Genomic DNA, 24,047 nt, shown 5'->3' with positions numbered 1-24,047 from the left:
ACACACACACACACACACACACACACACACACACAGCTCCTCCGTGAATGTTGATAGCCTACAGTGTTTTACAGCAGCCAAAATATAATGCCACTACTATGCAGTCGAGGCAACCGATACGATACGGTACATGTGCGTCCACGCTGCAAATGATTAACAATTAAAGCCAATCAAAGCAGCGCCGCTCCTCTCTATCTCTCCTCTCTGCAACAACAGCCACCAACATGACTCCCTGTTCGGCCAGAGGAATTCACAACCACCGTGAGATGAGGAGGACTTTGTGTTTGTTCTTCTGAGGAGAGACATCCATTCAATGTGGAGGAGACTTCATTACAGAGAATTCCTCCTGCATCGTCCGATGATGGTGATAATGATGACCAAAAGAATATAGTGACTCTCTCTCTCTCTCGCTCAAATTCAACAGGCTTTATTGACATGACATTTTACAAGTGTTGCCAAAGCACAATTACAATAATGACAAACAATAAACATAATATCAATGAAATATGGTAGGCTAATATAAAGCAGGTGGTGCAGAAAATAAAACATACTACTATAGCTATGTGTGTCCTACTGGTTGTCCCTTTTCTTATGGCAGGAATTTACATATTTTGCAGCCAAAACTGCACATTATTTCTGTTCCCCCAGAAGGAGTGGTAATTTCTCCCTTTCTGTCATCCTTTTTTGGGAAGAACTCCTCCCTAACCTCCGTGAAGTTGGCACCCCATTATTGCTCCCCATATGTGCTGTACATTTCATGTGCTGGTATCATTTTTGAGATATTTGAAGTTATATGTTTCCTACTGTCTACATTGTCAGTCTGGTGTACTGGTGCCCCCTCTTGGCCATACCCCATAATGGCAGTCGTCCACATGCCTTTTACGATTCATTCAACTTCAATAACAAATATTATAAAAAAAATAAAAATCTAAATAACAATTGTTGATTTCAACAGCAGCTCAAAAAGCACAAAAGAATGACACAATTTTAGTTCAATTTGGAGTAAAACAATTGGGGATGCAAGGCTCTGCAAACGTATAACTTAAAATATCTCGAAAATCATACCGGTAACAAATTATAAAGAATGACACAATATGGGGAATAATCCGGGTGCCAAACGTGCGTCCTGCCCGTCCAATCAAAGGTTATGGGGAATATGTATTTTTAGCCAATAGAAAAAAAGACCACAAATACCACAATATATAATTTCTGATTGGGTGGGCAGCATTTTTAGAAAACGTTTAGACCCACCTGAACACCGTTTGCCAACAGTGCTGTTAACTGACAGGGTGCTCATGGAAATTGGGTTAGTGTTGGTCAAAGAAGGAGAAGATATAGACCACCCTAGTTGGGCAGCAGTGTTGATTTCGTCGACTAAAACTAAGACGAAAAATGTTCGTCGACTACCTTTTTTCCACTGATGAAAACTAAACGGAAACTAAATGAAAACTAAGCTATGATGACTAAAACTAAGACTAAATATACTGACAATTTCGTCAACAAATAGACTAAGTTGCATGCTGAAAATAGCCGATCTACAAGCGGGACGCGTTGTGGGCTTGTAGATCAGCTATTTTCAGAAAGTGTTAAACAACAGCATCAAGGCCCGCCAAAACACATTTTGTTCGACTAAATCAACCATAGATTTAGTCGACTAAAATCTTATATGTAGTCGAATAAAACTAGACTAACACTAAAACATTCCAGGTGACTAAAATGTGACTGAAACTAAATGAAAACGTTTCAAGAGACAATGACTAAAACTAAAATAGAAATTTGCTGCCAAAAACCACACTGTTGAGCAGGCTAGAACCAGCCCTGCACTAGCACCCCAAAAAAATTAAAAACACACTTGTGTGACGTGAGGGGCGCTCTTATCATCATCATACATCACATTCCGTGCTCAGCCAATCAAATCATGTCTGTGGTACAAACACACAAGACACACAAAGCTGGGCATAGGAGGATATTTATCAACTGAATTTATGTGTTTGGTTAGCCGATTTGCTCGTTTACATATGAAGTAAATTCTCCCTTAATTGTCAATGGCATTTAATGTTTGTGTTGCCACAAATGTATGTCATATTTGGCGGACATTTTCAATGGCAAATATTGAGATGTGTGAGGACAAGATGAAAATAAATATTCCCTTCATTGTCAATGGCATTTTTAGCTGTATATGTATGAGTGTTGATTTTTTTTCATTTGCTGCTTTCTTTCGTTTGAGGGATTTTAGCCGTTTTTGACAGGGGGCATTCGAGCATGGGGCTAAATATATTTTTTTTTACAAAATGTTATAGCAATTTATTTATTTTATTATTTACTATAGTCCTACTTGAAAGAGTGTCTCTCGGTAAACAGTTCAGGTGTAGTGACTGACAGTGGTGAACAGGTGATGGTCACGGGTCAGGCTGACCATATAAGGAGAGGAGGCGGAGACAGAGAATCTTTGTGGTATCTTTACTGATACATTGATGAGTGTGCTGTACAAAGTAAACAGAAATATACAGTATTTGGAATTAAACATATCCAATAAACTAAATAAATAGCATTCAATTCATATTCAAGATTGGCAATACGAAATCATATTCATAATAATCATAAATCAGAATATCATATAATACTTAAAGCATCAAATAAGATTACATAAGTATAAATCAGACTTACTCAGGATTAAATGTGAGAAACTATATTTAAGCAGGATAAACATTTCATCATATATTAAATAATGCAACTTAAATGCACTGCTTAGGATTTCAGGTCAGAACAAACAGTTCAAGTGGTCGAGCTACAGCTCATGTGCTCAAACATGTGCAGTCCATAATACATTGTGGTACATTGTCCCTTAATGCAGGGGTTCTCAACCCGTGGGTCGCGACCCCTCGGGGGGTCGCCAAATTATTTTAGGGGGTCCCCAAATTATTTAAAAAAAAAAAATTATTTTCACGATTTTTCAAAAATAGCAGACCTACAAGCTCGTAGCGCGCTCATAGCGCGCCACTCGGTGGCGCGCTATGAGCTTGTAGATCTGCTATTTTTCAATAGCTAAATTATAACAATGCTTAAAACACCAAAAGGGGTTCCCGCCCAAAATGGTTTAAGGTTATTGTAGCAGTCAATTTATATTGGGGGTCGGGAGGGGGCGGGGCGGGGGTCCCGAGACATTGCCAAAGCATTTCCGGGGGTCCCCGACCAAAAACGTTGAGAACCCCTGCCTTAATGTGTGCTCATTAACCCCCACTGTGCAGGGGAGAACAAACAGTGGCTAAATGATCCAAACTTACGTTGGTTATTGGACACACACAGGCTGGAGGGTTGCAGAAGGTGGTAGAAAAGTGGAGGTTTAGGTTTGGGAGACAGGCAGCAGTGGTTTGGTGATCTGGGCTTGAGGAAATGAGTGCAGCTAGGCCACTTATATAGCCTCCCACACCTGTGCGTGGCCAGGGAACAACCTGCCATTCAATCAGGCTTGATTGGATTGATTTGGTGTCGGTGCCTCTCCATGAGCCTTTTGACACTACTAGACCCCAAGAAATTACATATGGCCACAAAAGATCACAGGATCTACTGAATGTAAAGGTAGCATACTTGGGGGAAGCCACACTGTGTGTCAAAGGCTCAATATGTCAGTTTGACACATTCAGTAGATCCCGTGATCTTTTGTGGCCAGTAATCTATTGGGGTAGTAGGACTATAGTAAATCATTTTAGTAAAAAATATATATACATATTTAGCCCCATGCTCGAATGCCTGTTGAAAACAGCTGAAATTCCTAAAACGAAAGAAAGCAGCAATTGAAAAAAATAAAAACACTCATCTTTTACTTTCTCTATTAACAACCTAAAACATGAACCTTGGTTGAAAAAAACTAAACTTGTCCTTTAAATAAAAGTATCAATACTGCAATATAGAAATACTCCGTTACAACATACAAGTAAAGGTTCAGAATAAAAAATGTACTTGAGTAAAAGGTCAAAAGTATTGGTATCAAAATAAACGTAAGTACAAAAAGTAGAAAGTACTCCCATGTAAAGTTTTCAAATGTATAAAAATAGCCGATCTACAAGCTCACAATGCGTCGCATCGCAAACAACAAGCTGCTATTTTCAAAATGTCCGAAATGTATATAGGGTCGAAGTATTTAATGTATGCTTTCTAATCTAAATGAATCAAATACATGTGGTGGAGTAAAATTAGCCTACAAATTCTGGCTCTGAGATGTAGTGGAGTAGCCTAGAAGTAAAGTATTGAAAATGGGAAATACTCAAGTAAAGTACAAATGCCTCAAAATTGTGATGTATCCCAAGGTCATCAGGGTTTCGGGTCTCGGGTCTCACGAACATCATACCACTCACTCAGGTGACCCAGCCGGGGTGATCAAGTCCCGACTCACGACTTACGTCCCAGTAGCTACCCTCGATCAGTCACCATTAGGAAAAGACATACAGGGCCACACAATCCAGTCCACAAACCCAGCTCTGTGGGTTGACTCCGATTTTACAGGTATTTACAGGTCACACAGACTTTATTTTAGCCAGAATCTTGTAACATAATAATTCTTATAGATAATTATACAGTACAATACAGTACATTAATTCATACTGTACATTCATTAATCGTAAATGGGTCCGATATAATTTGTCATCTCAGATGCTGCTTTGGGGGAAAAAAGCATTTGTTTCTAATTAACACAGCTTAATTAACAGCTTCTTTGCGTATCAATCTATGTGCATTTAGACTAAAACGTTTGTCACAAACTGCAGCTAAAGGTTTCCCCCCGCTGTATGAGTCCTCATGTGTCTTCTTAGATCACAGCTGAAACGAAAGCCTTTGTTACAAACTGTACAAGTGAATGGCTTTTCCCCTGTATGAGTCCTCATGTGTCCTTTTAGATTATAGTTTGAACAAAATCCTTTGCTACAAACTGTACAAGTGAATGGCTTTTCCCCTGTATGAGTTCTCATGTGACATTTTAGATTATAGCTGTCACAAAAACCTTTGATACAAACTCTGCAAGTGAATGGATATTCTCCTGTATGCGTTATCATGTGCGTCTTCAGATTACCCTTTTGATTAAACAGTTTGTCACAGACTGTACAACTAAAATCTTTCTTCCTTGTGTGACTCTGCATGGAATGAGTTTCTTTCGATGGTTTCAGGTCCCGAGACATCTTGTTGCTCAAAGAAAATATCTGTCCTTCCACAAGTTGTGTCTTGCGTGACTTCAGTGTGTTTAAAGGTGACTGATCTACACTGTGCTGCCACTCATCACTGTCTTCAGTGATGTCAGATTCAGAACAGTGTGAAGAGAGGAGCTGGTCATCACCAGCTGGTTGTGATGTTCCACAGTCCTCTACATCAGCTTGTGTTTTCATGTGTTGAGTTGAGGTGCTGGCTACAGGCTCTGTGTCGCTGTTCTCACCATCATCATGTTCACTTTTCACTGCTAGTAATGTCAGCATTGGCCTATCAACCTCTTCTGGTCTTTGAAGTAGCTCCTCCTGCTCATCTTTAATGTGTGGAGGCTCTGGTTCCTCCTGGACCAGACTGGAGCTCCTCTCCTCTTCAGAGGAAACCTCCTCTTTACACACAGGGACGTGCAGCACTTCTAGGGAAAACACCGGGAGGTGTAGGGAGTCTAAGGAAAAGACAATGAAAGCAACCATGAAATATTAAAATTGTATTTATTTATTTATTTCCCGTTTCATATGTGTGAAAGTTGATGTGACTATGTAAGCAAGAACACCACAATGTAATAGAGCGTCGCAGTCCCGACCCCTTTCATGACGACGCCAGGCCCAGGAAATGATTTCCAATGCATTTTTCACAGACATTTCAAAAAGTATTTATTTAAAGACGGTTACGCCATTATCACCATTTATTAAAGATACATATATTCAGTGATTTCACTTAATTCAAATACCACTTTTCTTTTTTTTAATAATCCTCCCTACTATAGAGTGTGCTGACCATATAAGGAGTTCGTCCCTGTCCCCAGGGTCAAAAAACCTTAGGTTTCGTTTTTGGCTAGAGGGCCCAGCCTTCATCCAATCAGGATGAGAGGGGCCTCCCATGATCGAGTGGGGGCGGGCCTTGGTGTGCATGCTGTTGGCCTGTTGTGTGTCCCCCCACTGTAATCGCCGAATGCTCCTTTAATGCTTTGCTGGTTTTGGAAGGGATGATCATGGATATATATGTCTACACGTCCCATCACCCCCCAGGTCATCTTTGAGCAGGCCACCATTGGGCAGGCTAAAATAAATTGTGTGTCACCCCTCCCATGTACTATAACAGGGGCGGAACAACTTTGTAACGGGCCGGGGGGAAGACCGCACGACCAGGTTCTGTTTCACCTTATTGCTGAGTGACGCACACAGGGAAAAGCAACGAGGGGTTTAGAAGCGAAAAAGTCAGTTGTGGAGAAAAGGAACTCCACACAGAGTGTTTAGCCAACAAATGATTGACAGGTGCTGCCACGCGAGCGTGGCTGAGGATGTCTGTTGGAGAGTGTGAGACAGACTCCACGGTGCTTGTCCAGCGTAGTACATTCTCATCAGACATGATATTTTGCTAAAGTGTAGGCTATTATATGGCTATAGCTATAAGCTCTGTATCTGGTTAATTGCGGGAGAATGCGGGACTCGTGGGGGCCTGCTGGTTTTATCTGTCGTGATTGACTGTGTAAAAAATCGTCCTTCGATCATCTGACAGCCCAGGCCCCCAGGAGGTCCGGGCCGGGGGGAGACCACCCCCCCGTCCCCCCGTTACCTCCGCCTCTGTACTATACCCTTGAGTATAGGTTAATCATGGGTATTATCGTAACAAAACAAAAAAAGCCAAATTGTTATGCAGCGGATAAAAGCATGACATTTGATACAGATGACCCTTGGATCATCCTAAGACATCCTAGAAGGGGTGCCCAAAAGTCAAGAGTCATGGTCAAAATTCAAAATGGCCACCTAAACTGTTGACAGTTGACTCAAAAGAAGATAGCCTCTCGTCTGTAGCGAAAATAAAATAATGTTTTCACTACACAGCAATACAAAGGCGGCTTGTGTCATTAGAAAGCCTACTTTCCTTAGTGGACGCACTCTGAGCCCCCCACCACACGTATAAAATGCACTTTTTGGCCAGAAAGGTATTTTTTGCCACCGGTGTGACATTTTAACTTGTTTCCATGTTTGTGGATTCCCGACTGGTTTTGCGCGTTCACGAGCCGTCTTTCACAGATGTTGTTTCAGGAAGGGGCGGAGCTATCTTCTCCTGTTCTTTTCAATAAAGATCATTAAATACCCATCCGATTGTTTGTGGAATCTCACTTGTATGAAACAGTGACAACATGTACTTATAAAACACAGTTAGAATGATAAAAAAAAATGAAAATATCAGTGTGGGAAGTGGGATTCGAACCGTCTTTGCAATGAACCAAAAAAATCGGGGGAGCTGTGCTCTACCCATCGCGCTATGATAAGCTGACAACTGCTGTATGACACAATCTATTTGATCTTATGTGTGTCTGTCCAGGTGTGAACTCATGGGAACAGTATAGTCACAACATGCCATGTTGTCTTGTGACTCTGGTTTTGTAACAAATATAAGCACTCCGTTGAACTGATCAATGAATAGCTGTAGAAACAAGTCAATGATGTTGGTATAGTCACACCATGAAACACAAACTTTTCTGTGGAGACTGACAAATGCAGAATAGCGTATTTAATCTTTTCATTTGTAAATCTCGAGAAAATAACACTGTGCAGAGCATAAAACAGCACCACCTGCTGTTGTCTAGCAGGCAGTGCAACTTGTGACCTGTTGTTTTCAAACAAATAATATACGCATAATTCAACTGATCACTTAATGACAAGTCAACGATGTTGGTATAAACCCAAACTCTTGTGTTAAGTCTGACAAATGCAGAATAGGCTGTCAATAGTTACACCTCTTCAGTTGTGGATTAATGCTGTTTTCTAACCAGTCAATTAGACCTACATGGCATTGGCATGACCATGTTGACCACCTGATCCAGGTGTTGCACTGGATTGGCCATAGGTGTGCCAATGCAGTGTAGGTGCGTTTATAAAAAAGGAAATGTACTGAGGGCTCAAGTGTAGAGTAGGAGATTTTGATCTTGAGAAGCAGTTTAAAGCATATTGAAGTTGGTGGTAATAGAGCAGAGCATATAGTCCTATAAGTAAGTAAGTAAGTAGTAAGTATTTAAGTAAGTATAGCCTATAGTTGTTTGTTTGTTTGTTTGTCTGTGGTAGCCTATAGTTAGCTAGAGTTAGAGGTAGATAGAGTCAGATATAGATAGTCAGACAGAAATAGATAGATAAAGTCAGTAGGGATAGATAGAAATAGTTTAGGGATAGGGTTAGTTTAGTTTAGGTTCGTTAGACCATGGAGCCCAATTCCATCAAGGAGCTCATGGACTTTTTGGTCCATGGAATATATCCAGAAGGAGCCGATAAACGGAAGAGATTCTGTCTCAAAAGAAGAGCCAACTCTCATAAAATTATAGGTAAGCAATTGTGTACAATTCAATATCATCTCCCATGCCTTATCCCATGTGTTCTCTTCAACTCATGAGATTTACACTCTCTGACCCAGATGGAGAGTTGTGGTACTTGTGTAGGAGGAGGGCAGAGGGGTTGCTCCAACATTGGGCCAAGGTGGTAACATCTGCAAAGGCGGCAAGTGACATATTTGAAGAATTTCACAGCAGGGATATGGGTGCCCACTGTGGTGCTGAAAAAACCCACCATGCCATCATCACTCGGTACTTCTGGCCTGGTATGCAACAGGACATTAGAAAATGGGTAGGGAACTAAAGTCAACTCATATTTACAGTCAATGCTTTCCTTTATTGAACTATTGTCTTTCTTAAATTCATTTATACAATGATTCTGTGCACACTCTCTTCCTTTAGATACAACAGTGTCCTCAATGCCAAAAGCATGTCTCCACTTTAAAGGAGAAAAGCCAATACAATCCCATAAAGGTGCCATGTATACACCCAAAAAATATTATCTCATATTCATGAAAACATGTCTTTCAGGTGGAACAACCATTTGAGTTGGTGGGAATGGACCTGCTAAAATTAACAAAAAAAGAGGGAGGTAATCTATATGTCTGTGTCATCATGGACTATTTCACAAAGTGGGCAGAGGCCTACCCTCTTAAAGTGGCTGTAAAGCAAACTAAGCTATTTTCTTATAGATATATTAAACATGTAAAACGGTCATCTATGAAACCCTGGAAAATAAATTGGAACTTTATTTTACGGCACTGTGGAATAAGACCACTTTGCGTTTTCTGATCATATCTGCGGGGGGGTCGAGATTAAAATATCACCGCGTGACGTATCACGGTGAAATTTAAATATTTAATGAGCCCAATGAGTCCGCCCCCTACCTGGCTAGCTAGCCTGCTGTGCTGTTGTTGTCCCCACTCCCCTCCAGCCTCCATCGTCCACTACCACTGTCCACTAGTCCCGTACTTTTTCTTTCCAGTTGTTGACTTGTTGTTTTATCGGTTTAGCTTTTGCTCGTTGTCGTTATCATGGCTCCTTGGCGCAAATGCGTTTTACCTGCCTGCCAGGCTCGCCAAGGGGGTTCCATTTGTTTGTTCGCGTTCCCCAAAAACGAGGAAATGAGACTGAGGTGGATGGAGTTTGTGAAGCGCCACGGCGGGAGAGATTTGCAATTCACCACCTCCACTGCCTACCTCTGCAGCCAACATTTCACCACCGATAGTTTCTCAAACTGGCAACGGAGACAGCTTGGTTTTACAGACAACCCACTGATGTTGGTGAGCTTTGCCGAGCCGACCATATATATCGCCGCTGGGGCCGGACTCTCTCCAACTCCTCTCCCCCCACCTGTATCACTATCTGCCGTCGTCAACAGGCCTGTTGCTTCCCATGTAAGTTTCCAGCATTACTTGTTATTATAATTATACTTTTTTATTTATGTACATCGATAACTACAACGTGTGTAGTAGTTCTATTTTCTGCTAAACGACAAAACGGTAAATGTTACGTTGCGTTTGTAGTGTGTATTGTTTCATCCACTGTAACACAGTGCAAACAACCATGATTTGACCATCGACCAAATACAGAATGTATTGCACTGTACCGAAAAGTGATGGTAGTAGCCTAGTCTGGTTGCAATGTGTTTCCTGGATATGAGTAATTTGGAAATCTCTGCTCTTTGGTAAAGTTATGCCTGTGTTGCGTTGTCCACTGAAATAATTTGCCAAAGTCTCCAAAACATTCGTTCTGGTGATGACAGAACACAATAGAACATGTGCAATGCATCTTCACTGACTGACTGTCACAAAACACCATGTGCATTTCATGTATTGTAGGTAAGGGTTTACCTACAATACATGTGTACAGGGGGCATAAGGGGCGGTCTCAAGACTTTAGTGGCAGCGGTGGCCGAACGGATAGCGGCGCGGTCTTGATACCGGAAGGTTCCCAGTTCGAATCAGCCGTCCGACACGTTAAAATTACCACCGCCGAAGTGCCCTTGAACAAGGCATTGAACCACTACGATGAAATGTGTTCTATGAGCAGGGCCTGGCTGGAAACAAGTTCTTGAGCTTAGCCCAGATACCCTGGGTAAATATAGATTTCATTTCATTTCATTTCATTTCATGCTACAGTTATGTAGGCCATTACAAGTGGAAATTCACATTATTCTATTTTGTACATACATATTTACGAGGGTGTTATTGATCAGGACATAGCCTGCACTATTGTTTTCATGGGCTATGTCTGAACAAGTAATTTCTATGGCCAGAAATTAAAACTTATCTTGTCTGTTCACAAAGCAGGGCCTTCCATCCACAAGAGAGACACAGAGTCAGTGTGACAAAGTCACTACCCGAGAGATTGGGGTTCAGACTGACCGCTCTGTGGGGAGAAGAACAGTTGCAACGCAACTTGCCAGAAGAACCCTCATTAGCAGCAAGAGTGAAGGTTGGTCAAGTTATTACGGTAGTTTCTTTGTAATTATCTTACAGATTCTATTGATGAACAACACTCCTGTCACTTATTGAATAAAATATAATGGAACCTATTCATTAGTCATTGGACACAGACAGTACATTATGCTGCATACTGATGTTACTGCTGTCACAATATCCTATAATCTATTATTATGTCATTGGACACAGGCTTGGTAATTTCACTAAACTAAATATTATGTCAGACTCAGTTGATTACCACTTCTTATTGGCTTAGAGACAGTAATTATTCATTGTAGGGTTACAATATATTATACATGGCATGCCATGCCATCCTGCATCATATCGGTTTATCTATCGATCTAACTATTCCATTCCTTGACCAACATTGGCTTTGCAACAATAAATTCATTTTTCAGAGTTACTTTTGAGAGACTGAGAGGGGGTGAAGTTGGAGTTATCATAACATAATCTGTATGACCCACAGTTGAAAACTCAACACTGCTGTTTACACAATGTTCTTTTTGGACGATGTGACGCATCCTCAGAAGGTGACTGAGAAAGCTCAGTCCAGCAATCACTGAGCTAGCTGCTTCATTGCTCTGTGTACATTTTGCGAGCCATCACAGTCCCTCCTTGGTACAGAGAGACACTACTTTTGCGGTGGGTGTATTTGGAGGCATCTAAACTGCATATAACACTCTTATTCTTATATGTTCCAGGTTCTCAAGCTACGGTGGCCACTAAGACTGTTGGTGTGGGCACTCTGTTTCAGTTGCCTCTAGGCACATCTCTGAAGAGGAAAGCTTTAGTGCCAGCTGAGAGCCCAGCAGCAAAGCAACCTCTCTTAGAGCTGCTGTCTTCTCAGGAGTCTGAGGTCCCATCCCTCGGTTCAGAAGAGGACCCCACCTACCATCCCAGCACGTCTAAATTAGATGACATCAGTGAACGGTAAAAAAATAATTGCTTGTTATTGATGGATAATTTTGAGTTATTAGATCTGTAGATCTGTTATTTTTGGTGGATGGTAGTTTCCATGTTCTCAATAACTATGTATTTTTCATGCCCTGTATCCCACTGAGTTTACATATCATTTCTGCCCCAGCGTAAAACAGATAGTATTAAATCTCACTCTCCCCCAGTCAGCGAGTAAGATAAAAGATTGTTTTCTCCTGTTTGACGTCTTGCATTATCTGCCCCTCTGGTGAAAAACATGTTATTCGGCCTTGGTACGGTGCTAGAGCAGACAAATTGTCTCCTAGTTACGTTAGCTGGTTGTCAGTAACTTGGGCTGTGAACTACATTTACTTAAAGAACTACAATTCCCTTCGGTCACTCTTCCGGGATTTTACCGGAAGTATAATTTGCCACGTATCCCAAGTAGGCCTCCCGGCAATAGGTGTCGCCATAATTCACTTTTGGGTTACCCTCTGAACTCAAATACATTACTTCCCCATGTCCAAAGGATGTTATGACTTATGTAGTATAAAATGTTGTCACTGATGATGTGTCAGTGAGAGATCGTTTTAACGCTGTACGGACCTGCCATTTCTCTCCCGATGTGATTTGTAATATATATCAAATGGAAAATCATTAGCTCTGGTGTGGACTTCTTTCTTCCGTGTCTGGTGTCAAACTCATTCTAAGGTATTCTGGTATACTGATACTTCTACTCTGCCTATTCTTTCCTTTTAGTATTATAGTTTTCCTCTAAAGTATTTATCCTTAAAAGGTATTACTATAGAGTTACAGTTGAACATTATAACAGTAAAGATAAAGTTAATATTCACTTGTTTAAAAGGTTTACAGTCCTTAATTCTGACTTCTTGAGTATTTGTACTCTATTACATTCTTACAAATTCTCCTCCACGGTACTCCTCCAGAGTCCAGATGATTGATTGGTCTTCGATCCTTCCCTTATCCTAAATTTATATGCATCAATTGGTCCTATTCGATAGCCGTCTTTTAACGAGTATTAGACTAATTTAAAGATTAGCTGCTCCGACAAAAGCTTGTTCCAGCGAGTATTTGTACTCTTACTTTCAAAAGTATTTTTACATTTCCGGAGTTTCTTGCTCTGCTATTATAAATATTATACAGTCCTTTCTCATCAACATTATTAATTAAGAATGTTAGACCATAGTTTTCCCTTTCCTCTCCCAATTTCTCCCTTTCTTTATCTCTGTTTGACACACACACACGGAGGGGAGACACCTCATACAAGCCATTTTTGGGAGCTTTTTGGAGATTTCATTTGATCGTTGTTTACCATTACATCGGAATGGTATGTCACCGGGATTCGGACGGACAGCGATTTTTATTTTGGGGTCCGTGAACTGCTAACAGCAGTGAACATAACGGTTCACGGCGTGTACGCACTCCACGGATCTCCCCCTGATCCTCCTTCCATACCCCGCTGCCCTGGATCGTCTGGTCCGACTTCTGCCTGCCTATCTGCTTCTTCATCTGCTCTAAGTTAAGTAATTTATGGTTTCTTTAGCCTTCATAGATTAAGCTGTCATTATAATTCATCCCACCTCACACAGCTAGGTATTTGTTTTAGTTGCTTAACAACTTTAGACAATGTTTCGATCGGAACCTCCCTGAGTTTCTTCTGTCCCATGTAGTAAACATTTTTAGTATGGTCAGCTGTCTGGATAGGAATTATATGTATGTTTTTTAGCACAGGATCGACGTGTGTGTGGAAGTATATATATATGTTTTTATTTATTCTTGCATTCTCCTCTGAGTCTATACGGAGCGAGAGCTGCAAGGGTTCAATTTTAACCTTCATAGGGTCCAGATTTGACTTGCGTTCATTCAGACGCTTTTCTCATTCAGTACTAATTCATTCATTTTTATATCACCCCCAAAACAAGGTAACAATAATGATGCCATTATTACATTTGACTATTTAATTCCCACATTTTTTTTTTTTAAAGACTACATTTGGCTATTTCTCGCCTGTCCATTATGGTTTAAATGTTACCTTTTTATTTTTTAAAGCTTGTCTCTGTCTTATCTGTGTCAGGAATGTGCATATGCGTGGGAGAGAAGCCTCTCTCTCTGTCTCTCCTCTCTGCTCCAATGTGTGTCTGCGTGCGTGCGTTTGTGCGTGCATGCGTGTGTATATGTGTGTACCACCCCATGTATTTTGTCTGCTTGTGTGCGTGTGTGCGTGCCAGTTGTGTCCGTGCATGCGTTCGTGCGGGCGTATGTGCGTGTATATCCGTATGTGTGTGCGCGTGCCAGTGTGTATGTGCGTGGGTGCACGTATCCCCCCCTCCCTCCTCTCCCCACCCCCCCTGTTTGTATGGATGTGTGTGTGAATGCCCGTGGAACAGATTATTATTATTATTATTATTATTATTATTTTTTTTAATGGATATATGTGACCAGTGTGACGTTTGCATGGGTGTATGAATGCCCCTCCCCCCCACAATTTTTATTTGAATACGTGTGCTGTGTGCATGTGAGATTACCCCGGCCCGGTCCCCTGCCATCTTGTTTTATTACTTTAGAAGTTTATTTGAATAGATAACTCATACTTTGCATGATTTTTAGTAACGGAGCAAAGCCACATTTTTCAAAATTCAGACTTTTAGTAAGGGAGGCAAAACAAAATTTTGATTTTTGTTATTTTTACAGTTTTTACTGCATTTCAAAACTTTATAATGGCCTTACATTACATCTAGATATTTTTACATTATGTTTCATGTCATAGTAGCATCAGTACAAATTTCCGTTTATCCTATTTTTGTCAGATAACCCCCATCTCGCTCCATGTGTGTTTCTGTGTTTGCATGTGTGTATATATGTGTGTGTGTGTGGAACACTTCCTTTTAAATTCACCTCATCATAACTTCCTATTCCACAAATAGGTCAGTTTACAATTTCCCATTTCATTATTTTAAGAGTGTGACAAACGTGTACTTGCGTATAGCCTCCATTCTACCTGAACATTTCATATTTTATTTTTTGCTCATTCCCACTTAAATTCCCCATTTGGTTATTGTGTGATTATTGATAAATATTAGAAATGCGTGACGACTATTGATTTATTTATCTGTCAGGCTCCGTGTTCCGCCATTTATCATCATTTCATACATTTTATTTTTTTAGATAGGACCCCCTTGACCATTTAATTGCCTTAGTATGACAATTTATTATTGATTTCAACCAATCCCCTTATTGATTTAATTCATTCTTTATTTTTATTATTTCATTTCATTTATTTTTGAGTGGTGTGGACCTCTCCTACAACTGGCTTTGTTAGTCTGTCTGGGCAGAAAAAATTAGCATGGTTGCTACGGTCACCCAGTTCACCCGGGTGTGATTTCATTACATCAGACATTACGTCAGACCACAGCTGATCAGGCTATATAAGACCTCACACCACTCAGTTCACACGGGTGTGATTTTTCAATTACATTCTGGTTTCCACCGTTCATCATCATTTAATAACTACAACTCCCACAATCCTTTTTGGATAGGGCCCCTTGTCCATTTAACACATTAGTTATGCCATTATGCCATACTGATTTCAACCATTGATTTCAACCCTCATTGATTTAACTCATTAATTACTTGGCCATCCATTAACTATAGCTTACATCCGAACTCCGGTACTATTAATTAAGTATTCCTTTATTATATTTTAATTATCTTTTAGGTTAAATCCCAGTATTAATTTTAATTGTAATTTTAATTTATTTATTTTTGATTTTTGATTTTAAGTTTTTAATTTTGAATTTTGAATTTTAGATTTTAAGTTTTGCATTTCGGTTTTTAAGTTTAAAAGTTTTAAAATTTTGAATTTTACATTTTAAATTTTAAGTTTTGAATTTTACATTTAACATTTTAAATTTTAAGTTTTGAATTTTGAATTTTACATTTTAAATTTTGGATTTTGAGTTTAACGTTTTAAATTTTGAATTTTACATTTTGAATTTTGGATTTTACATTTTACATTTTACATTTTACATTTTACATTTTACATTTTGAATTTTAGTTTTTAGATTTTGAATTTTCATTTTATGGTTTGGATTTTGGATTTAAAATTTTGATTTTAATTTTAATTCATTTAAGTTTTAAGTTTTAAGTTTAATTTAAAAAAAATTATGTTGACAATTCAGGTGCTATAGGGCGGGTCCATAGGAGAAGTTGCTGTTGGCCCTATAGTATTATCACCAAATTATCACCATTATCATTTTATATTTCCCTGTGTGCTAGGACAGTATAGTAGATGCAAATAGTTATTTTTATTTCTGTTTTCATTTGTTTTCCCATTTGTAGATTAGTACTTACACTAGAATTTTTTTCTTTCTGTTTTCATTTGCTTTCCCTATTTTTAGACAGTATAAATATTTTTTATATTTTGTTTAGTAAAATAGTCAGTGCACTATCAGTCTGTACCTTTAGAGAGAGCCATCTACATTCAAACTTGTTTTTTACTGTTCATGAAGACAACAGGCCTCAGATTATATTTCTTTGCTCATTACTAGTTTTTTATTAGGGAACCCCCAGCAACCAGTGGAGTTCAGTTTTCAGAATTCTTTACTTTAATGGTCAGCTACAGGGGTCGGTCCTCATTTATTTCCCTGTTATATCTGGCTGTTTTCTTCTTGTATTCGCCAAGTGACAGAAGTTTAATAAGTGATGATTTTGACTGCATGGACATTTCTTTCATATCCTCACATGGACGCATGTGTGGAAGGAAACAAATGCATTACAGCTAAAAAAACAAAATAGCATAGTTAATATAGTGTTATTCAGGACAGAGAAGGCCAAATTATGTATCGTAAGGTCGCGTCAAGGTATAAACACCATGTTACAGACAACATGGTCAAGAGTCTAAGGTATGGACTAAGTGTGATTGAATCTGTCACAAGAACAGTTAGAGGTTTTCCACCACACGTGACACAAATAGTGTTTCACAGGTTTTGTTTTGAGTGGACGATTTATTCCCAAGAGATTTTATTTCCCAATTATTATTATTTTTATTTGTACTCTTCTCTCTCTTTCTCTGCCTGGAACGAGTAACTATAGGCTCCTACAGGTAGAACTTGTGATCTCACAATTTCTTTTTTGGCGTCTTATACGTGACATTAGCTACGTCATTAATAGCGTATTTGATAAGTACATTAGCAAACATGTGTTTTTTTAGGAGTGATGACCTACATTTTGTTTATTTCTGTCCGTGTTTGCAATGCCATGCCATATTATGCATGATAGTCTTAAAGTCCAGTGCAAATACAGGGCAAAATAGACTTGTGCGTTTATTCTGTCATCATCAAGCTGTGTTTCCTGTGTTAACGGATTTATCACTGCAACATTATTATAGAAAACAATTAAATAGAAGAATTAAATAGAAAAAAAATAGAATACTTTGTTTTCTTTTTGAGATATCTTTCTCTCTCTACCTGTCTCTACGTAACCTCCCTCCATATAAATGTGAAATGCATGCGCTAGAGAACTCTGTCTCTCTGCGTATCCTCCCTCCATTTTACAACTGTGTAAATGCGTACGTAGAACGCTGGGTCTCTCTCTCTCTCTCTCCTTGACTTATCTCTAAGTACTCTCCCTCCATATAAATGTGTAAATGCGTGCTGTGAGAACGTCTGTCTCTCTAAGTACCCTCCCTCCATATAAATGTGTAAATACGTACTGTAAGAACGGTCAGGAGAAGTACAAATATTAATATTTTATTATTATTTTTATTTTCATTTTTAAACCATACCCTGTCTACCTACACGCCCTCCCTTCACCATTAAGCTGTGTACATGCGCGGGGGGTAGAACAGTCATTTTCATTTAAAAACATACCCTGTTGATGTTTACCCTGTTGATGAATTGTTTATAATTATTATTGTTTCATTTCATTCACCAGTTTGTTTTTTGTCTTTCTGTTTTATCTCACAGATACGGATCTCTGGTGGTTTCGTGGTCAGGAACAAACCCGAGTCAGGACAGAGGAATCTAGAGACCCACAAAAGCGATGGAGTGAATGGACATGTGTTGTGGACCTCGAGATTCCTTTCCCTTTGTTTATAAGGTTTGACCCTTGATCCCGACCCACTCAGAACCGTCTGAATCAGTATCATTAGACCCCGACCCACTGAGAACCGTCTGAATCATTAGTATTAGGCCCAAACCCCCAGAACAGTGACTGCCCTTTTATCATTATGATTAGCCCTTAATTTGCCCTTAGATTTCCCATCGGGAACACATTATAATTCCACTCATGTTTCACCATACACATTATTGTTTTATGTTTTTTTTATCCATGTTTTTCTTTGCTAAAACGCTGTATTTTGCTAAAACGCTGTTACCCCTCCCTACCTAATATTAGGATTAATTTGATCATCCCTTCTCCCCTCAATTAATTAATATTAGATTATTTTAATTATTTTAATTTGATTTATTTGTCATTTTTACTTATTTTATTTTGACTGACAAACAGACCATGTTCGTTATTATTTCCATACATTTATTCATTTATTTTTAGACTTGACTACCGGTACATAGACTACTATTCCCTCTGCATTTGACAGTAGGAGACTGATAGCTACCTGACACTGACTGATTGCTCGCTTATCCTGACGGGTAGACAGGTGACAATTTGACTTAATTGACTATTTTATTTTATTTTTATAAAAGCTATTTTCCATTTGTTATAAATAAAAAATAAAGGATCTCCTTCTGCCCCAGTATATAGATTATTTTAACTGAATTATCCCATCTTTGGACAATCTAAATTTCCTTCCATTAGGATTCATTATCCCACCTCATCATATTTTTATTATTTTACATTTGATTCATATTTTACCTCTGAATTTGGAATATCCCTCCATTGTAAACATTTAACCTTTATTATCCCCGAACCACCCCTTGACCTTACATTGAGATATTTAGAATAGGGACACCTTCCCCTTCCATTTCATTTTATTATTTTGTTTTCATCACCATGAGTTTGGCTTGACTAGGCATATATCCTCCCCTGAATAGACTTGATTCTATATTTGACCTTTATGGTACTAATAGACTCACCCGGAAGCTGCTACGATCGGCGCAGGAGCGCAACAAACATAACACCATCGATTACCCTGTCCCCCTTTTCCAAGCTCTGCTGGGTATAAGAACTGTTAGGTGCATCTCCGGACGTTTTCTCCCGTTTGCGACAGAGATCGAGTGTATCTGTCAATGAGAACGTAGGCTGATATTGTCACCTGTGGGTCACCTGTTATGTCACCCATCCTGGGGGCGGGGCGAAGATTCGGCTCTGACTAAGAGCGAAGAAGAACTATCGCAGTATCTGCGCTGCTAAAAAGAACTTTGTTGTCAAATGACACTTTCGACGGCGCATCGGCGTGCTGCAACGATGCTGGGTTCCTCGGGGACCCCGAAGATCTGCCCTAAAGAACATTGTCAAACCCTGACACTAACGTCGGCGTGGACCGCTGCACCGTTTGCTGGGTTCCTCGGGAACCCCGAAGATCGAAGACCTCGAGAGAGAAAAGTCATTCTGTCTCTCTGCCACGGTACCATCTAAATAATGAGTGATTTCTTGCCTGGTCGTAAGTCAAACCATTTTTTATTTTTCATTGTTCCTGTTACCCTTTTATTCCCATCCTGATCCTTAGTATAGAGTTAATTTTATTTCTCATCTCCCAATTGACCCTTATTATATTTTATTTTTCCCTGAAGATTGATTATTGATTATTGATCACATGACACTTCACCCACAAAAAGCGATGGAGTTGATGGATAATTTTGAGTTATTAGATCTGTAGATCTGTTATTTTTGGTGGATGGTAGTTTCCATGTTCTCAATAACTATGTATTTTTCATGCCCTGTATCCCACTGAGTTTACATATCATTTCTGCCCCAGCGTAAAACAGATAGTATTAAATCTCACTCTCCCCCAGTCAGCGAGTAAGATAAAAGATTGTTTTCTCCTGTTTGACGTCTTGCATTATCTGCCCCTCTGGTGAAAAACATGTTATTCGGCCTTGGTACGGTGCTAGAGCAGACAAATTGTCTCCTAGTTACGTTAGCTGGTTGTCAGTAACTTGGGCTGTGAACTACATTTACTTAAAGAACTACAATTCCCTTCGGTCACTCTTCCGGGATTTTACCGGAAGTATAATTTGCCACGTATCCCAAGTAGGCCTCCCGGCAATAGGTGTCGCCATAATTCACTTTTGGGTTACCCTCTGAACTCAAATACATTACTTCCCCATGTCCAAAGGATGTTATGACTTATGTAGTATAAAATGTTGTCACTGATGATGTGTCAGTGAGAGATCGTTTTAACGCTGTACGGACCTGCCATTTCTCTCCCGATGTGATTTGTAATATATATCAAATGGAAAATCATTAGCTCTGGTGTGGACTTCTTTCTTCCGTGTCTGGTGTCAAACTCATTCTAAGGTATTCTGGTATACTGATACTTCTACTCTGCCTATTCTTTCCTTTTAGTATTATAGTTTTCCTCTAAAGTATTTATCCTTAAAAGGTATTACTATAGAGTTACAGTTGAACATTATAACAGTAAAGATAAAGTTAATATTCACTTGTTTAAAAGGTTTACAGTCCTTAATTCTGACTTCTTGAGTATTTGTACTCTATTACATTCTTACAAATTCTCCTCCACGGTACTCCTCCAGAGTCCAGATGATTGATTGGTCTTCGATCCTTCCCTTATCCTAAATTTATATGCATCAGTTATATCCATAGCATCCATATTCTGGACTTGCCATAGCTGAACATTTAGCCAAAATGAAAAAGATCTGTAGATCTTCTATTTTCTCTATCTGATGTACAACATAGTACGTATGTATGATAATATATTCCTCATCATTTGATTTCATGCAGTTATGCTGACAAGATAAAGCCATTTCGATAGCAATATGAGAGATTATACAATTATACAAGAACAAAGAGGTTCCACCCCGCCTCAAGCCAAATTCAGGCTAGTCCGGTGCATCTCAGGAGTGGGACTGGTATGTGTAGAAGGAAGGCACTGGAACAAACTCTGCAAATAATGTGACACTTCGATGTCAATACATCCTGACCTGATGAAGATGTATTGACATAGAAAAGTTGTCACGTTATTTGCCTTCACGCTGTAAATATTAAAGGCTTTATTGCTCCAGTGCCTTCCTTATTCTAGAAAAGTATACACTTTGTAATAAGTATTTGTATGTGTCAACAGAGAGCCAACACAGCCACAGCACACAGTGAAGTACTTGGTGTATGAGGATTGCCTGCTGGACCTTTTCCGTATTTGCCCCACATGCTCTAGTGTCTGCAAGGTGCGCACATTTGTAAAAGGAACTTTCCTTAGTGTGACGCAGACCTGCAGCCATGAGTTTTGTGAATTCAGCCGGAAGTGGAACAGTCAGCCACTGTTGCGCAGCACACCAGCAGGGAATCTGCAGCTATCGGCTGCTGTCTACTTCACGGGCTCTTCTTTCATCCAGACTAACAAGGTTGGTAAGAAATAATGGAGTCTTCTCTTGCAGCTTTGTGTTTTCATTTTTCAGTGCATCCCACGGTGCTACAGAGGGATGTGGTACTATGAACACTGTTACAGAGGAACTTTCATATTTTTCATTGCAGGTGCTCAATGCAATGAACGTCAGAACGTTCAGCAGGATGTCACACCGGAATCATGTGCACCAGTACATTGAGGCTTCCGTGCTGCATAAATGGCGGCTACACCAGGCAGGCTTGCTGGAGGGTCTAAAACAGAAGCAAAGAGTATCTCTTGGTGGAGACATGCGAGCGGACAGCCCAGGCCACTGTGCAAAGTACGGCTCTTACACCATGATGGACCTCAACACCAACAAGATAGTTGATACCCAGCTGGTACAGGTACATTGATTGTAAAACTAGAAAATGTGCTCAGTATAGCAATAGGCAGTGAGGCAGATCTGATATTCATGTGTGTGTTTATGATACACAGAGCAATGAAGTCAAGAGCAGTGTCCATATGGAGAAAGAAGGGCTGATCAGGAGTCTGAAGTACCTTTCCAAAGCTGGCGTGAAGGTGGATTACCTGGTGACAGACCGACACAACCAGGTCCAAAAATATATGAGGGAGGAAAAACCCACTATTACCCACTATTACGATGTGTGGCATTTATGCAAAGGTAGGATATTATGGAAAATAGTGTTTATTGTTCATTTGTAGCACCGCTACACCATCCAATATTATATATTTTATATATTTTTAAACAGCTTTCACCAAGAAGCTGGTTGCCATGGCAAAGTTGAAAGAATGCGTTAAGGTCAAGCTGTGGAAGCAGAGCGTCAAAAATCACCTCTACTGGTCTGCATCTGGTTCTTCCAGTGGAGAGGAAACGGTGGCAAAGTGGACATCTGTGATCAACCACATCACCAATGTTCATGTCCACGACAATCCACACTTCCCCAAGTGCCTCCATCCCCCCTCCACTGACAAGAACAAGTGGCTGAAGCCTGGTATGCCACTATTCAATAGCAACCTTTTGTCATTAGAATGCTGTCTGTGTGGAGTTTGCATGTTCTCCCCGTGTCCCCTAGGGTAGGTACCCTCACAAAAACATGCAGTAATCCTGGTCTCTAAACTGCCTCCCCCTGGCCAGCCGGGGCGCCTGATGGAGGGGAAAGGAACTGGTTGGAATAACGTGTTCCTTCCACGTGCTACGTCCAACCAGGGAAACTCCCCCCTGTCAGGTGTAAAGGAGCAACTTGGACACTCAGGCATGAAGGAAGCATGAGTTCAAGTCCGTTGCTCTCCCCATGTCCCCCATGTATGGGGACTAGGTTGGCGGAGGGTGTGTAGAGCCCAGGATCACATTAGATAATTGACACAGGGGTGAAAATGGGTTACAAAATCGTGGGATAAAAAAATGTATATAAAAAAAAAGACTATAAAAATGGTACCCCAGTCAAACTTCCCCCTGCTCACTCCTCATGCATTGAAGGAACCATAGAGCTCAGTTTGGGGCTCTCCCCAGGTTAGCAGATGGATAGTAGCACCCAGGATTACATCTTATAGGCAATTGGCATCCTGTGAAAAATGGGTTACAAATTTAATTAAATAAATAAACAAAAATTGTACCCCAGTGCCTGCCTATAGCTGTTGGTTATCAAGGCTACTCAACCACTCGGGATAGGATTGCCTGCTAAATGGCCATGTAGTTGGTGCTACAATACTCAAATGTGCAATAATCAGTTATGTGCATCATGCTTCCATGCACTGTCCCATTTAGGCTACAGATTTCAGATTTTTATTGAAGGGATAGCCCCTTTGAGATGCTGTAACTGGTACTTCAAAAGCATAACAGCCTGTGTGGCACTCAGGTATTTTTCATATGAGTGTTGTGTAGTAGCCTACTGCAAGAGAACAACGTTTGAATATGGTCTCCTTGTACATGTTCATGCTTGTTGAATAGCTGACTTTGATTGTGCTATTTAGCATGGCATCTTGAGGATGTAACAACTTTTAATAAAAAATAACACTATCAGAGCCTATTTGTCTATTGTGTATTTCCTATTTCCCTGTGGATATTTTCATTGATTGCAATGGCAAGAGTTTGTTTCATATGGTGTGACTATACCATATATCACAGTCACAAGTGGACATGTTGCACTGCCTGCTAGACAACAGCAGGTGGTGCTGTTTTATGCTCTGCACAGTGTTATTTTCTCGAGATTTACAAATGAAAAGATTAAATACGCTATTCTGCATTTGTCAGTCTCCACAGAAGAGTTTGTGTTTCATGGTGTGACTATACCAACATCATTGACTTGTTTCTACAGCTATTCATTGATCAGTTCAACGGAGTGCTTATATTTGTTAAAAAAACAGTCACAAGACAACATGGCATGTTGTGACTATACTGTTCCCATGAGTTCACACCTGGACAGACACACATAAGATCAAATAGATTGTGTCCTACAGCAGTTGTCAGCTTATCATAGCGCGATGGGTAGAGCACAGCTCCCCCGATTTGTTTGGTTCATTGCAAAGACGGTTCGAATCCCACTTCCCACACTGATATATATATATATTTTTTTATCATTCTAAC

At 39.9% G+C, this 24,047-nt stretch overlaps 1 protein-coding gene across 1 annotated transcript; it reads left to right on the top strand.

Moving 5' to 3' along the window:
• Positions 1-224: 224 nt before the first annotated feature.
• LOC306934122 (uncharacterized protein) lies at positions 225-23,789 on the top strand (the record flags this gene model as incomplete). Its single annotated transcript, XM_079516601.1, has 7 exons — positions 225-261; positions 11,691-11,919; positions 21,185-21,461; positions 21,592-21,846; positions 21,938-22,124; positions 22,213-22,455; positions 23,779-23,789. The coding sequence occupies 7 exons, from the start codon at positions 225-227 to the stop codon at positions 23,787-23,789; spliced, it is 1,239 nt and encodes a 412-aa protein (XP_079372727.1).
• Between the last annotated feature and the right edge of the window lie 258 nt (positions 23,790-24,047).

The sequence above is a fragment of the Electrona antarctica genome (genome assembly GCF_951216825.1).
Source record: "Electrona antarctica genome assembly, chromosome: 2".
NCBI classification, from domain to species: domain Eukaryota; kingdom Metazoa; phylum Chordata; class Actinopteri; order Myctophiformes; family Myctophidae; genus Electrona; species Electrona antarctica.
Note: the sequence above shows the minus strand (reverse complement) of the source record. Positions and strands in the feature narration are given on the sequence as shown.